The sequence below is a fragment of the Ochotona curzoniae genome, unplaced genomic scaffold, assembly GCF_017591425.1.
Source record: "Ochotona curzoniae isolate NIBS_2020 unplaced genomic scaffold, NIBS_Ocur_1.0 scaffold_2476, whole genome shotgun sequence".
Lineage (NCBI taxonomy): Eukaryota > Metazoa > Chordata > Mammalia > Lagomorpha > Ochotonidae > Ochotona > Ochotona curzoniae.
In genome coordinates, this window is record NW_024467095.1 from 14,332,810 (window position 1) to 14,350,410 (window position 17,601).

Genomic DNA, 17,601 nt, shown 5'->3' on the forward strand with positions numbered 1-17,601 from the left:
GCCTCAGACATCACAGCCAGATGGACCGAGTTAAGAACATGAATGTGAGGCTTGATGAAGAACATAAGTCTTGGAAACACTCAGATGACATCCTATGGCATCTCTCTCTCTCTCATCTGGAAACTGGAAATCTTTTGAGTTGTTGGCACATATTTTTCCTTACACAAGATAACCCTTAAGTTCAAACTACACTAGAATGACCTCAGTATTATCTCCCCAGATGGGTTCTCTTTCATTGTTTTTCAACCTATGAGTTATAATCCTGAAGAGAAAATAGACCATGCCTGCCTGGAAAACATAAAACAGGTCAGAAGACAAATGTTAACCTGGGAAAAGTACTTGCAATTCTCACTGGTAGTGCTAATCTCCCCAATATGTGATGCAATCTTCCAAATTCATTAGAAAATGATCCAGTAGTCTAATAAATACGGACCAATAAAAATATGTGGCTCAATAAAAATAAATCCAAAATATGCTTCACCATGGGAAAAATCCCTCAAAACGGTAATCCAAAACAAAATTACACTGAAATAGGACTTTTCATCAGTTTGACAAAACTGGATTATGGCAGGCAGATCATTCCATCGACTTGTCTGTAGTGAAGTGGCAGTGTTACACATTGAGTGCCTGTAGGAATGAAAAATGATGCCAGCTTTATAAGATGCAAATTGTGAATGTCTCTAAAGACTACAAATTCACTTCCTTCCACCCTGGAGACCCAACCTGTGGGAACGTTTCTTACAAATACTCTTAAATACAAATGAAATATTTGTGGAATATTTGCATTGCTCAGAACTGTAGAGGCACAGCAGGAAAATCTCAAGTGCTTATCAGTAAGGAGCTGGGTAAATAAAGCATGAAGATTGCCCAATACTAAAGAAGAATGGAAATATTTTTTATGCTGCTATGGAAAGCTTTCTGAGATACATTTTTAAGAGGATAAAAGTGAGCTTCAGAGTACCATTTGGTATGATAATTTTGTTGGTCTTACATTAGTATTTACAGGGGGTGGGCATTTGGTGCAGCCGCTGAGATGTCTGGGTCACTGAATCCCACCTGGAAGTGCTTGGGTTTGACTCCTCACTCTGTTCCTTATTCAATCTTCCTACTAACGAGCAGCCTGGGAGGAGGCTGATCATGACGCTGCTGCCCGCGTCAGACCCCAGTGATGGAGTTTCCATCACCTGCCTTTGGCCTGGTCCAGTCCTGGCTTTTGCAAACTTTTGGCGGTCAACCAGGAGACCATGATCTCTTTCTGTCTTTAATGTTCTCTCTGTGTCTTGGCCTCTTAAATAAAATGGATCTAAATAAACGAAAAATAAAATGATATCAAATTATGAAAGAAGCTGTTTCATGGTCCTGAATTAGCCCAGTGGGGCCTGATGCCTTCATGAGCTTCTGAGCAGGGAAGGTGTCTTTGCCATTTGCAGGATCCTCCGAGTCACAGCCTCTAGAATTGGGTCCTCGTGTTTCTTTTTAAACACAGCAGTGAGTGGGGCATTACCTGGTGTTTCTGCAGTAGCTCTAGGCAGGAGACCTTGGACTCTAACGGGAGTTGGGCAGGTGCAAGTCACCAAAGGATATCAGGGAGCTACAGAGTGGGGCTGCAGGCTGCTGTAAGGACAAGGCTGTTAGAATTCAGGCAAGCAAGACTAAAGGGAGACAGCCTGTTTACTTACCTCCTTATCAACAGCACATGTCAGAGTACCTTGCCCCAAGCCCCAATAAAAAGGCAGTGCTTTCATCAGCTGATGCATGGAAAGTCCCCCACCCCCACCCTCTCCACACACTATTTTCTTTTATCACCGCTCCTTGCCAAGGCATGCAGTTGCTTTTGATCTATTTCTGTGCATTTTCCTGTCTAACATCCTCTTTGTCTACCAATCGTTTGCCTGCTAAGTAAAAATTTCCTTTTCATCATCTAACAGAACACCAGAATCCCACCTGGCCTCACAAATAATGATTTCACTTTATCTTGGAGTCAGTTTCTTTCTGTTCAAATCCCCAGAGTCAGTCCCAGTTTTACTGTTCTCCCCCCGACTGGGAAGGCAGCATAAACTAGTTAGGCTGAGGTCGGGGTCGGGGGTCGTTCACATTTTAGGCAGCAGGGGGCAGCCTTTCCTTACGTTTTGAGGTCTATGTCGTTGCACTCTGAGCTAAGGCCACTTGAGGGCGAGAGGCGTATGTGCAGGGGGCTCAGCTGGAGACCCGAGGAGAAGCAGCGTGACCTACCAGCCTTAGTATGTAGGGAGTGAACATGGGATAGAGGAAAGAGTCCCCACTCAGAGCCCAGGGTCAGTGGGACCAGCACAGGGGCTGGAAGTCGGCAAAGACTGCTGGAGAGGGTGGTGGGCATCAGGCGGATGGAGCTGCAGGTGCATGGCCTCTGGATGGACCACTAGTGATCTCTAAGCAGTAGGAGAGAGCTGGGGAGAGGTGGAGGCGGGGACTGAGGCTGGGAACTCAGCAGGGGCAGAGGAAGGATGGACCCGCTTCCAGGATTAGGAACTCAGTTTCCAGGAAGTTTAGAAAGAGTTCTCTGGCAGCAGTCATACTGCATGCCAAGCGAGACTGAGCAGAATTCCTCAGGACGAGCTGGGATGGGGTGTTGGGGCCTTGTGCTGGGGAGACTTTGAAGACCAAAGTTGCTGGACTTGTTGCCCTTCTGGATCACAGTGCTAGCAGGAGGCAATGTGAGACCAGGGAGGGAAGCTCGGACTCTGAAGCATCAAGCCCAGGTCTGTCACCTGCTGGATATGTTAGTAGCCAGCACCTTGGAACCTCTGTTTTCCATTTTGACCACGAATGTGGAGTGTTGGTAAAGCTCTTGGAAGGCTGTGGTGTTTTAATATGTGGGGTGCATCAAATCAGATTTCCCACGAATCTTAGGGATGAGAGCAAGGTGCCCTCTTTGCCCCTCCAGACACATGAGCAGGTGGATGGGAAGCAAGGCCAGCGGGGACTCCTCCAAGTAGGGCATCTACTGCTCAGAGGGTGTTCAAGCAGGGTGACCAAGGGAGTGTGAGAAAGGGGATTCGCATGGAGGCCAGTGCTGGGGCTTTCCCGGATGTGTGAGCCCTGGGTATACAGGGCTCCTGCTGCAGGTGGAGGAGGTTGGGAGGTCTTGGTCACCAGGCCAGCAGGTGCACGCACGTTCCGAGGTCAAGGAGCCACTTCACAGAGAAGTACTCAAGTTTTGTTTCTCCCAGATCAGATCTAACTAGTTGGTTTCTTAGAATGTTTCTATGAATTGCCCACATTTCTCCTCACCTTTTCAATAGAATCTTCAATCCATTGTCACTTATTTTAGCAGCTCTTTATGTTATAGATATTAACCTTTTATGATGTAAGTTGCAAATGATTTTATGCAACTTATTACTTTTTATTGAAAAATGAGGCTGTTTTCACCATGCAAAATTGTTATGATTTTGTTTTAAGTAACTGAATTCTTCAGTATTTTCCTTTATGAATTCTGAGTTTGGTATCATAGGGAAACTTTCCCCAAATTTATTAAAATTATTTGCAATGTCTTCTCGCAGAACAACAATAACAAAAAGCAAGGGGCAGGGGCGATGGGAGGAAAAGAAGAAAGATAGAAAAGAAACTTCTGCAGCACCACCTGCTGGAAATGTTTTTCTCTGGAAAACAGAGCCTCCTGTCTCCCTGTGGATACATTTAGATTCTTTCTCTTCACATCCTGCTAAGCTGGAATGTTGGGCCCCGTCCTCATGTCCTCATGTCGGGGCCTCTCTGCTTTTCCCTCAGGGAAGGTGTCCATGGCTGACCCCCTACTGGAAGGTTGTCCCCAGAGTGAAATGAGGAAGAGGCCCAAACACAGCAGTACAAGCAGTCAGTTTATTAGCACTGCAAGCTCGGGGTCCAGGAGTCTTTAATTGGCAGCGATGGTTTCCTGAATCCAGCTCACGTAGTTGCACACCTTGGTGTAGACTCCAGGCTTGTTCTTCTGGGCACAGCCATAGCCCCAGGAGACAATGCCTTGGAGTTCTCCGTTACAGACCACGGGGCCACCGGAGTCACCCTGGGAAGGGGGCAGGGTGGAGTTGTATAAAGAGGGAGACACAGGGCCGGCATGGTGGTGTGGTAGATTAAGCTGCCACCTGCAATGCCAGCATCCGATACAGTGCAGTTCCTGTTCTAGCTGTTTCAGTTCCTATCCAGATCCACGACACTGACCTGAGCAGAGTAGCACAAGATGGCCCAGGTACTTGGGTTCCTGACACCCATGTGAGAGATCTGGACGCAACTCCTGGTTTCTGGCGTTGACCTGGCCCAGCACCAGCCATTGCGGCCATCTGGGGAGTGGTCTGTCTTCCAGTGGATGGAAGGTCTCTCTTGTTCTCTCCCTTTCCCCCTCTCTCTGTAACTTTGGCTGTCATATATGTACATATATTAAAAGGGGAGATGTGAGGAATATAACACTCAGGATCCTGCTCTGACTCGGGTCAGCTGTATGACTCCACATCTCCATTTCAAACTGAGATGACAGGTGGTACAAGGCAGTCATCCCGGCTTCTCCTTGGGGCTCCACACTCAGCCTCGCGCTCCCTAACCCCCAATCATAGGCATTCCTAGCCTGTATCCCGCTGGGGTCTGGGTCTGAGCACAGGTCTGCTCATGTGAAGGAGCTCAGGTACCTGGCAGGAGTCCTTGCCGCCCTCAAGGAAGCCAGCGCAGACCATGTTGTTGGTGATCTCGCCAGGGTAGGAGGCTTCACAGTCTTCTTGACTCAGCAGGGGCGCGTACAGGCATTGCAGCTGGTCCGGGTAGTTAGCTTGGAGGAGCAGGGAGAGACCGAGGAAAGAAGAGAAGTGGGTCAGAAAGGCCGGGTGGCAGGACAATTACCCTAGGCTGAGCATTGAGGGCAGTTACTGGAGAGGATCTCCAGAATGTAAGTCCTAGGGCTGCTGTGTGGGCTCAACTGGCTAATCCTCCACCTTCAAGCACCAGGATCCCACATGGGTGCTGGTTTGTGTCCTGGCTGCTCCACTTCCCATCCAGCCTGCTTTAGCCTGGGAAGGCAGCAGAGGATGATGCCAGTGTTGGGGCCCCTGTACCCATGTAGGAAACCTGGAGGAAGCCCCTGGCTCCTGGCTTCAGATAAGCTCAGCTGTGGCTATTGCAGCCACTTGGAGAATGAAGCAGTAGATAGAAGATCTTTCTCTCTCTGTTTCCTATTTTTTCTAAAGCTGCCTTTCCAATAAAAAAATAAATTTTAAAAAAAGGTAAGCTTTGGAAAGCAACAAAGGCTTTCAGTTCTTGCAGGGAACTGTGGACAGTTTCCCCTGCTTTTGTCCTCTTAATTCACAGTCAGTTCCTTGGGGCTTTGCATCCCTGAGCCTTGCAACCCCTGGGCACTGGCCATCGTTTGCAAGCTGGAAGCAATAGTGGCCAAACTCTGGAGCATTCTTTGTTCTGGAAAATGTGGGAACCATGGGAAGTAACAAGATAAAGAATGCCACTCACAACCAGAGCTCAGGGTATTGCCCCAGCCGCTGATGAGGCACTCGGTGCCAGCAGGTGCACAGGAGCTTGGCAGAGAGATAGAGGCCACCCGGCTATTGATGACGGCAGGTGAGGACAATTTGATCAGCAAGATGTCGTTGTCCAGGGTCCAGCTGCTGTACTTGGGGTGGCGGATGATCTTGGCCGCATTGATGAACTGCTCACCTCCCTCAGTGACCTCAATGTCATGCTCTCCCAGTCTTACCTGGATGCGGCTGGGAGGAAGAAGAGGCGTGACGAGTTTTGTAGGCCAGAGCACTTCAGGGTTCTCATGTTCCCTGCTCATGGGTGGCTCTGGAGGCACGGAGTGACCTGGGAGGCAATGTCACAGTGCTTGTGCATGGGTGGGAGGGGACGCAGGTGAGTGGACACAGTCCCTTTTGCTTCAGAGGTACGTGGTGGTAGAGGGACATGAGGTAAGAGGCTGCATCTGGGGGTTACCTGTCAGCCGGTTGTCGGCTAGTCCCTCGTGCATGTGGCATCTTGCACTCAGAGGGATTGTATGAGGTCCCCAAAACACCCATTACTCTCTGTCTTTGCTAGGACTGCAGTGACCTGCACTCTGCATGCTGTGTCTGAAAAGCACCTTCATTCTGTACGATCCATACAGGTTGCTTACCAAGTGTGGTTTCAGGACCTGTAGCCTCAGCCTCCCTTGGGAACTTTCCAGCAAATTCTTGGGTCCCACCCCAGACCTACCAAACAGTAGTTTTGGGATGTAACCAAGCGGTCAGCTTTAATGAACCCTCCAAGTGGTTCTGACACACTCTCAGGTCGGAGAATCCCTGCTGGAGTCATGGCACTTGGCTCTGTCTCCAGACTCTCCAGGGTAGAAAGCTTTAAGAACTCACTAAGATTTAACCCCTGTTTCCGAAAATTCTGAGCTAATTGGGTTGCTATAGGACATATTCATCAGCATTTTAAATTGTTTCTTGGCTGGTTTTCTTGGTTGTCCACTGACAAAATGTACTTTGGCCTTAGTATTTTTGTCTGGTTTTGACCCTGGTCCTTATATGCCCAAAGAATCCAGTCCTTGCCTGTATGGCCTGTGGACCCTGCTGCTTTCTGGATTTATTTAGGGTGTGAGGGGCCTCCCTGGTGTGTACTTCTCTTTTCCCTCTCAACTCTTGCAAATCAGTTATTGCTAGCGCCATCTCTTCTCCATCCCGGCTGCCACCTACATTCCCCAGTCCGGACACTCCCCTGAGTGGACTCCAGACTCTCTGAACAAGCCTGGGCTGTGGGCAGGCAGTCAGGGACCCAGTACTTACTACATGTAGCAGTGAGCTGCAGATACCACCCATTCTTCATTGATGAGGGAGCCCCCGCAGAAGTGGTAACCAGCGTTCAGGGACACCTGGTAGGGGACAGAGTTCTCCGCACAGGTGAAACCCCCGACGATTTTGTCATCGTCATCAACGGGGAAAGCGACTGGAGTGGAGAGAGAGAAGGGAGATGCTGCTTCAGCTGCCAGCAGAGCCTCCGCCATGTGGCTGCTGCTTGCTACGCGGGGTTCCTTAAGAGCACAGTGATGACAGGCAAGTGGGGAGCATTCTGTCTCCAGGAGAACCCCAGGACTCAGCTGTCCTCCCTTCCCTGTGTCAGCAGGCACCACAACTAAGCACCATAGAGGCTTTGGGGTGAGGACACCAGAAATGCCCCCAGCACGCCCCAGTCATTTCAGCCACAGAGTGCCTTCCTATCTCAGTTATCTCTGGTCTATTCCCAAGGCTGTTTAAGTCCTGGTTGTCTAGCAGTTTGGCCTGCCTAGAGAATTTCCTGGCTGTCCCCACTGTCCATGGTTCATGTCTGCCCAGGAAGGCCAGATTGGAGGGCAGCCCCCAGGTACCCGGGACAAGGGAGGCCTTGTTATTGCACAAGAGAACAGTGATTCTTCTTCTTCTTCTTTTCACCTCCAAATTCCTGGTTTAATAAGGACTTGTCTATTTTGAGAAAAAAAATAAAGTCCTAACATCAGGCTGTTCACCAAAATAGCCTACAATATTAACTTTAAAAAACCAATATCAAGCCTATTACACCAGGTTTTTTCTAGAGGATGCATTTGATATACCAACTCTCATTCACAAAAACACATCATTACAGTTGTGTTGAACAGTCCCACACATCACTCTTACATGGCGCAAAGCACACACATCTCTAATGCAAAGCTGCTTGCAGGTGCTACTCAACTAAATGAGATGGCCTTTGCAGCTAGGGAAGCAACTACTGAACTAATATATGAGTTGAAAGAACTGTAATTCTTAACTATGGCTACACACCTTGGCACCTTCAGTCAACTTAGAATCCCAATTCACACACTGTACCCCAGACATAAATGAGATCAGATTTTTTAGGGCTAAGTCACTGGAATAATTATTTTTTTTTTCAACAACCCTCCCCTATCTCCCTCTGGTGAATCCAAGTTGGAGAAAACCAACAGCAGAGCTAACCCTAAGCTGTCAGAGTCTTAGACCCAATTCCACAGGCCTTCCCTTTTCAGCTTTTCAACCCCAAACCCTGTTTGGAGAAGTGGCAGTAGTGGGGCTGGATTCTTAGAGAAGCTGAGGCTTCAAGATGGAGGAGACCTAAAGTTGGAAGAGAGAGGGGCTAGCGGGAGAAATAGAATATTAGTGTGCAGGTAACACAGAAGAGGCAATAAGAGGGATGGTTTGTTGGAAAAAGGTTCAGATAGGACTTGAAGCAAGATATGGGACTCACCAGCTGTTCCCACAAGGGCAAGGATCAGTAGTGGATTCATGATGGAAGAAGTACAATACAGCAGATGCTTTTGGGGCCATCTTTATACCTCTCCAGGTAGGGGAGAAGGGTACATGCAGTTCAGGACCACTCCTCCCTGCATAAACACACCTGTAGCTTTTCCCTTCCCAAGGTCTCACCTTAGATCTGCCGTGTTTGGCCACTCTGTGGAGTGGTGACTTACAGGTGATAAGGAAAGTCAATTTCTAGAGATGGAGAGGGAGCACAGGTAATTCCTGGTGAGATGCTGGGGTGGGAGGGAAGCCAAGCACCTGCTTCCGCCACACTCCCCCTACCCTGCAACAGGTGGGATGTTACAGATTTCAGAAAAGAAGGGCCTGTATCCTTGCAATTCTCTGATCTCACAGGAATATATAATTTCCTTTGTGGAAGAGCTGGTATTGTAAGAAGTTTGACTGTTTACAAGCCCAGGGTCCCCATATAGATAAAAGTCTTCTCCATTGCTCATGCTCATGAGCATAAAGATCTTTCTCTCCAATCTACAGCCCTTGGCAGGACAGTTAATCTCAAGGCTTTGACAAACTAGAATCCCAACGTTGAATAAGAAGAGAGATGCAGGGTTCTTAGGACATGGCCTTTCAGCTCAGTTCTCCTTTCCACCAAGGCCACAGAAGACGAGTATTTTAAAAGAGGAGCTTGGTTGATAGACTCTCACCCAACGCATTTAGGAGAAGACAACAGTACTGCAGCCCTCCTTGGTAGCAGTGCATTTGTCTCTCTCAGTGTCTTCGTGGTTACCCTGGCAATCTGCACAAAAGGTAATGGTCCTACGTGCCAGGAACTGAGCCTGAACTGGAATTACAGCACTAGGTTGAGGTCAGATATTAGACACTTTCTGGATAAGTGTAGTCGATTTTCTGATCAGAGTCTCCTGGAGATAGAGAAGATTAGCGCATGGTGAATGGGCCAATGAGTTTAGTAACAAAGAAATAGAATACAACGTGAGAGGACTTGAAATTTTTCAGCTTAGGAGCTGTGTATACACAGTGAGGTTTCCCAGAGAGGATCATATTTGAGAGTATCCACTGCCACTGTCACTTACTGACACATAGCTGAGCCTGAGGGGTATAACATGGAGATGGTATGTGTGCTAGAATCTGATTACACGAGATCATCAGAGGAACCTTCCCAAAGGGCTGCTTCTTCTGAGATCCTCTATGCTCAGGGCTCATAAGGGACAATGGCCTAGTCATGTCCGAATTCTCTGAAAGGTTGAAAAAGGAATGAGCTTTCTGGAGATGATGAACAAAGTGGGAAAAACTCAGACTCTTTGGGTGGAAGGGCAAATGGCAAGTAGGCTGGAGGGGCTGAATCAAAGACCCAAGAGTAAACCAAGCGAAAGGCCAGGTGGAGCTCATGGGGTTGGAAGGGAACACAGATCACACCCTGGCCCCATTTCTGTCCCAGCTGCCAGGCCAGTTCCTTCCCACTAGGAGAACCCCTGCTTGAAGCTCCCACATCTCCACATTGCACCTTTCCCGTGACCAAGCAGAATGGGACATTAATGCATTTGATGTTAGATATGTTTTCTTTCTTTCTTTTAAAGATCTATTTATCTTTATTTGACAGGGCAGATTTACAGAGAGAGAGGAGACAGAGGTGGAAAGATCTTCCATCCACTGGTTTACTCCCCAAGTGGCTGCAACTGCTGGAGCTGAGCGGATCTGAAGCCCAGAGCCTCTTTTGGGTCTCCCATGTGGGTGCAGGAGGCAAGGATTTTGGCTATCCTCTGCTGATTTCCCAGGCCATAAGCAGAGAGCTGGATGGGAACTGGAGCAGCTGGGACATAAACTGGTACCCGTATGGGATGCTGATGCTTGAAGGTGGAGGATTAGCCTATTGAGGCAAAGTGCCAGTCCCATGACATGTTTTTCAAGAGCTTTCAGCCAAACCGTAGTGCTGCGTGCTTTCCTTTGTGTTGAATTCCACCGTTTAGCTTTTCAAAAAGTGCTCAGATTGTGAGATGTGGAGAGTGAAATTTTTCAGTGCATGGAGGAAGGCATTCACACTCCAGTGGATTATGCCTTGCCTGTGAACACAGATCTCAGAATGGCAGGACTGGCCCCAAGTGGCAGGGTCACATGGAAAGGGTTGTGGAGCATGGGATTTGCTGCAGGTGGTGTCCACAAGGTCTCTTAGGGTCCCATACAGAAGTCTCTGAAAGGCAAAGCATACATCCTGTTTCCTTATGGCACTATCTCCCTGGCAGAAACATACTGAATTAATCTTTTCCCTGGAACCTTGCCATGACCTTGGACCTGTCTGTACAATGTCTAACACACAGATGATATAGTTCTCTGTGCTTTCAGGTGGCTGAAAGGTTGTGGAGTGTTTCCTGTTGTCCCATTGAACATGCTGCTTGTGAGGTCTTTGTGAACCCCTGCTTTATGGGATAAGGGGGTACATCTGCATGTACGAGTGAGTCCTGTGGGGAGATAACCTTTGGTAGATGATAAGAATAGCGAGTTTTGGAATGGTGTTTGAGGCTTTGCCTTTCTGTCTAAAAAGGGAACACCTAAAAACACGAGGATTTTCTCAGAGAAGCTTATAAGATTAGCTTTCTGGTATTTTATGTTCCTCCTCAAAATAGGATCATATCCACCACATGGCATAAGGTTAGTTTCCTTCAAAGGAGCAGGACTCCCCACACAAGCTGGGAGAGAGCCATGGGTGGGAAACAGCACCTTGTTCTCCAGGCTCCAACAAAGAGGGTGGGTTTAGACCCATCTGCCCAAATGCAGTCTGAATGTAGGTCTGGCTCTCATTTTTGTTTACACCTAACTATGGATGCCTCTGTCTACTCGAAGGCATTCTCCTTGCTTGTACTGATCATTTAGCATATTAAATTACCATCTTGTAACCACAATAACAGGATCACTTGTATGTGGTTGTTATACCTCAAGCATTGAGTGCATCTCTCATGCATTTCACTTCATTTTACTATCACAGCCTCCTATCAAGATGGTTCATTTTGTAAAGAATCACATGAGCTCTACAAAGACACAGCAACTCCAGGTCACACAGCCAGTACGCAACTGTAAGGATGAATTAAGCATCACAGTCTCCTTTTAGAACCTGTGTGTTCTACAAGCAAGGACTATTCTGCTTTACCTTATTTGAGCTTTAGCGTTGCTTTACTAAAGTGGTAGTAGGCAGAGAGACTAATGCTTCCACTTACGGGTAGACAACCCATAGCTTAAACAGGAAGTGACTTCTCTAAGTCACTGGGCCAAGGAATGCAGGGATGATCACAGAACCTTTTCCTGTTAAAACAAAGCTCATTCTCTTTGTGTTGCTACACAGTAGAGTGTTTCAGATCTCTCAGTAGTTGGAAAAACAGATGTATGTCAGGTTCCATATTGCTGTTATCCTTTCTCTTCACACTTTCCACTTGAGCTTTCTCCCTCCTCACCCCATCAAGCAAGTCTCCTCAGCTTCCTGTCAACTTCTCTTTGGTCCCAGTACTTTTATCACCCACTATCCAGATTGTCAGTTTCTGAGCTGTCATTTCCCTCATACTTTTTCCTTCCTTTCTCTCTTTCTCTCTTGATGTATGTATATATCAAGATATATAAATATATATAATGTGAGAGGAAGGGAGAAAAAGAGAGCGTGAACACTCCCACTCAGTGGTTCATTGCCCAAGTGCCTGAAACAGCTGTGACTGGGCCTGAGACAGAGCCAAGAGCCAGGAACTCAAACCATTACTTGAATCATCAGCATTACCCTGGACGGTGTGTAATGGCAGAGAGCAGGAGTCAGGGAGCAGAACTGGAAATTTAACCCAGGAACTCTGAAATGAGAAGCCAAATTTTAACTCTAGCCTAAATGCCCATGCTAATTTTTATTTTCTAAGGTTGACACTATTTCTCTTTTTCCAATAAGAAGTTGCTACCTTGAATATGGCATCTTGGAAATCACTGCCATCTGTGCACTGAAGCGATGTTCTGTATAATCTAGCTTAACTGAAGAGTGGGGCAACATCTGGATGCCTCACCCAGCTGTGCGTATTCACTCTCACTTCCTAGTGAATCCACAGAAGACACACACATTGCATTTACTTTGTAGGCTTCTTGAGAGATCGAACGGGGATGTCTCTAGTAACTGAGGTTTCAAGTTTATTTAAAGATGGGTGCATTTTTGTAAGGTGCAGGTCTTTCTGTTCACATGTCAACCACTTTCTGTCCAGTCTCTTACTGGGTCTGCTAGAATTGTTTCAATATCTCAAGTTGCAAAGGTGAGCAGAAGTCCTATAGGAAGAACTCCAGAAGGCAATTATTACTGAAACACCTGTCCATAATACAGAGAGCATGATCAATGCACTCACTAATTTTTCTAAACCATATTAGATCCTGACTGACCCTCACAAATCAAGTTCAGAAATAATCTAATCAGTTGATTCGGTTTCCTCCACGCATCTGATTTATAAAATGTCTAGGCAGTGCCATCCATCTGGAAGGCAGCCTAGCGCATCTTCAAACGGTTCCTAATACTCAGAGTGTTCTAGCCACACAGACAGCAATGCTTTTCTCATCCAAGGACTGCCGTCTTTTCCAGATTCTGAACTTTATCTAGAGCCCATTATGTCTTGTGTGTTGTCCGATCTTGAGGAAAGTAGCAGAGGGGACTTGGCATTCAATTCTATGTGTCTTTCTGTTCGAATATAAACATTTATTCTAACATAAAATTCTGCATGTCAGAGCCCTCCCTGTTAGAACGGTCTAGTTAATCTCTTCATGAGCTTAGACAGCCTAAACACACACACACACACACACACACACACACACACACACACACACTGCTCTTGTAGTTTTTTCCAGAAAAATTTACTGCTACTTGAAAATTTTTATCCTTTCTCCTCCATATTGTTCATATACTCAAGAAATGTGTATTGAACTTTATTAATGTTCCAGAACTTCGTCTAGGAAGGCAAAGGAGGACCTTGCTTTCACGATATTTATGTGTGTATGTCTGCACACCTGTGAGTATGTATAAAGATGAAAAACAGAAAAGTAACTACACCTGTCTACATGCATGCTTTATTGAAGACAAGGATGGCGAGATGCTATTAAAATAAGGTAAATTGGGACATGACGTACTCTGACTGCTGAAGTGCAAGGAAGCTTTACTGGAATTTTCTTTGGCAGGATTGCATTTGAGTTAAAGAATAACCACTCGGGAGGAAGATGAGTAAGAAGGAGCCAACTATGGGAGGTGGGGAGAGGAGGGCTTTCAATATTTTCTCCTGAGTCTTAAACAGAAATTTATCAATGCACATGACCAACTACTTTGTAAAATGAAATAAAGCTGTTGTGTAGTAATGGGTATCTATCTTGCCACTGATTTTATTAGTAAAGGCCAATGATTTGAAATAAGGTCATTAACACATTGAAATATTCTTATAAAAATTGATGTAAAAAATCTTTGAGATGATGTTTATAAGACATTTTCAAGGGAATAAATACTAAAACATTTGTTACATGATTTAATTTAAATAAAATGGGTGGTATTGGTTTTCCTCACTGTAGAATCTACATATACTTTATAATAAGACATGCATTTTAACATAATTAAAATAACTAAGACAGACAAACAATTATACTAAAATTTTATCAGACACAGTTATACCTTATCCTGAGAAAGGAGTTGGTAATGCAAAAATGGCACATGTTAAGGAAAAAGTAAGTTTCAATAGTATCTCAATTATACATTTTATGTTTACTCAACATGGTGTCACATGCTTAATCAAGCTACTTACATCTCTTATATTGAACATCCATTCAAAACACTTTATTATTGTGTAATTTTATACATTATAAGCGATGACCTACAGAATTGTGTAATCATATGGTCAAGCTCAAATGTGCTTCAAGGAGACTGCTCTCTGTAATGTAAAAGGGCCCTCTGTGCTTGGGGGAATTTGTTGACCTCTCAGGGAAATTGGAGTTTGGGATGGGAAGATAAACTATCACTTGATCCTTGATATACCATAGACATTCCTAGGGACCCCTGTGGTCCAGGAAATCAAGCTTGTGGAAATTAAAAAAGGTCAACTGGAGCTAGTACACAACCAGGAGCTGGCAAGGAGTCATGCTTTATATGGCCAAGAGGGGATGGGATGAGCTACCATCTACTGATAGGATAAACTAGAAAAATAATCCCAATAGCAGTTAATGAGTAATATTATTTCTTAATATTGGCATTCAAAGGTTAAAATTATTTTCTGAATATTCATGTTCACTTAGTAGTCAGTACAATGAGTTGGATTTGGGGTAGAAGCTTCATGGGGTCATGAAAAACACTGAGAGCTGTGAAATAAAATAGTGTCAAGCTTGATAGAGGCAACCATAAGTATGTTATGGAAAACCTGTTTTTCATTCCAGAATTTGAAGAATTGCCAAGGATGAATTTGTTGCATTTTTACATGATACATGAGGCAACAAGCCACCCACAGTGAGAATCGGCAGAAACCACAAATAAGCGAAAAGATGGAAAGTGGCATCTAGTGTTGGCATTATCGTATAAAAATTCCAAATGAATGTTTAATGTCCTTAGAGAAATAAAATAACAAAATTTCCCAAGGAGAAGCTGCCTTACAAATGGTCACTTATAATTGATTAAAAAAAGGTAGACTTTCTAAAACTAAACTAGTATAATTTAAATAAAGTCAGTTGAAATCTAAATGACTTACTGGAGCTGGGATATGAGTTAGTCAACTGGACAGCTCTGTAGTTCTAATGAAATGACCCAGAATGTGCAGTGGAGAAGCAAAAATAGGATTGAATAGGTAGAGACTAGCTGATCATGTGACAGTAAGTTGGATGCAGCACAGACACGTCCAGCAGGCCAGTTCTCCTACCACAGAATAAAAATGACCAGAGCCATGGACTGAGTTAAACCCACAGAAAACTCCCCTCTCAGGGCCACATGAGTTATACTGTATTTATTACCCCAGAATAACATGAAGACACATCCAGAAAGTAGGTTCATTGCAAACAAGGCAGTTGAGGCTGTGAGTTGAGGGTAAGCTGGGAGAAATAGAAGTAGGTACCACGAGGCTGCGATGTGCTGTGAAGCTGAATTGTGTATTCTCCCAGCCATGCTTGAGTCTGACCTTGATTACACATTTTCTAGTTAATAACGAAGAATGCTGAGCATGTCTGTCTGTGTAGTTTTTCCGTTTTGAATGTCATGACGAGGGATCCAGGAAACAGCCAGGAGCAGCTTTTCAAAGGCAGCATGGTTGTTGGCAGGTATAAATGGGTGTGGTTTTACACCTGAACTCTACACTTCCTGAAGGACAGTTCTCCATGGGGCCTTGGACTAACATGGTTCTCCCCAATTTCAAGTTAATAGTTATCCAGGGTAACTGTAGAATGTACTGAGAATGCAACATCTTGAGATAAAGAAAGCTGGCCAGAACAGCTTGGATTCTGTTCCAGGCTCCTGTGAAAACACGATGCTTTTCAATGCTTTAATGCAGCATGTCATGTTTTCCCTGAGATATTAAACTCAACATTAACCATGATTTTTATGGTATAAATGGGGCACACATAGATTCCTTCCACCCTGAACATTTTCCCCCAACCTTGAGTTATCAGATCTACCTGTGTTGTCCTTTCTGTCTATAGAAGCACTGTCTCATCTTCCTAATGAGTAATAATGTGTGTGTGTGTGTGTGTGTGTGTGTGTGTGTGTGTGTGTGTGTGCTGTCCCACAGGACAGAAGTAGCAAGAGTCCTATCAAAGATGCAGTGGACTGAAGTGGTAACTAGGCACTAGGACATGGTGAACTTACTTCACACTTTGTTGAGATTCCAGTGAGTACACAGAGTGCACATATATGTCACAAGCTCTTTAAGAACACTAGGACCTGCTCAATCTACGGCCCAAGCAGCCAGAACAGGTGTGTTCTGCTATAGAACCTTCTCTTTCACTGGCTTTAGCAGCCAATAGGTCAGACTAGACAACAATACACAGCATACCCAGAGTTCAGTGCAGATGTTAATGAGGACTAAGCGGTGGCCCTTACTGAGCAGTGCACCTCTTCCCTGGTGGATGATAAAAGGAATAAAGTGTAGGAGCTTACTTCTCATATTATAGGAGATATTCCAATATTCCCCAGACCTCTGGACCATCCCAAGATCTATTTATGTGGCGGGTTCCTGAACTTCTGTAGATCTTAGATGGTTCTAACATGCATCTGGCCTATTGAGGTATCTAGAATGCTTCATAATTCCTTATTTACTAAGGACAATCAGTATGTCATTAATGCAATAGGCCAGTCTTCAAAATACATTATGAGAAGGGTTTTTATATAGGTAAAAATGATAGAAAACAGGCTAAATACAATCCTAAGATAAGACAGTTAAAGGGTATTTATAATTTTGCTACCTGAAGACAAAATATGTCTAGTTATCACTACTTAATATTTCCAAGCACTCTCATGGAAGAACTCCTTAGCTTCCCAGGAGCCACTCTTCCTGTGTATGGATGGGTAAGACCTACAGATTCTCTCACTCATTCCTACTCATGCCATCCACAGAGTCCCAGCAGCTGTCTCTGCCCAGGAACTGTGGTTTTCTCCCTCTGTGCCACTCTGGCAGGGTCCTGAGTTGCATGTGGGTGGGAGCCAGATAGGAGAGAGCTGGGGTTCTTGCTCAGATCTTTGATCTGTGTCCAGGACTGTGTCTTCAAAGCTGCAGAAGTAGAAGCTGCTGTCTTCAGGGCTCAAGGTGTTCACACCGAGGGTTGAAAATGTCAGGTTGGGACAACTGATGGGAAACTTGTCTTTGGTGAATCCACTCTCATACGTGGCCTCAGAGCCCGCATTTGCAGCTGCAATCAGCATCAAGCTTTGTTCTGGGAGCTGACGGTACCAGAACATCATGGAGGTTGGGCTGTCAGCCTGACACTGGACAATCATGGAGCTTCCACGCTGACAGATGGCTCTGATTGGCTTCTGAGAGACGAGAACACTAAACACAAAGCCTGGTTGTAGAGAGACAGAAAGGGAAAGAGTAGGAGAGGGGGTGAGGAAGAAAAGTCCATCAGGATTGAAAGCATGGAGGTAAGTAGGTCCCCAGGCTAGGGGGATGTCTTAATATCACCTGGGCTCTGAGATGACCTCACAGCAATGTTAGGTTTTTGTTCGTTTGTTATGGATATTGTATTAGGACTCTGTCATCTGAGATTACTCCCATCATCTTCTGCTTAGTAAATTCAGACCCTCTGTAGAGAAGGTTTCCATTTCTCTACTAAGCATTAATGGAATCCCGTGCTCCCCATGGGACAAGATTCC

At 45.3% G+C, this 17,601-nt stretch overlaps 1 protein-coding gene and 1 gene segment (V, D, J or C); both read right to left on the reverse strand.

Annotated features, from left to right (window-relative positions):
- The window catches only part of LOC121170947, a 171,482-nt gene that overhangs the window by 16,414 nt on the left and 137,467 nt on the right, over nt 1-17,601 (reverse strand). Inside the window, 1 exon segment of the C gene segment in view lies at nt 14,274-14,279. Coding sequence covers nt 14,274-14,279 — 6 coding nt within the window.
- On the reverse strand, nt 3,890-8,281 carry LOC121170949 (anionic trypsin). The gene is made up of 5 exons (XM_041002432.1): nt 8,242-8,281; nt 6,795-6,954; nt 5,485-5,738; nt 4,656-4,792; nt 3,890-4,039 (listed from the first exon to the last, which is right to left on the reverse strand). Exons 1-5 carry the CDS (start codon nt 8,279-8,281, stop codon nt 3,890-3,892), a joined length of 741 nt encoding a protein of 246 aa, XP_040858366.1.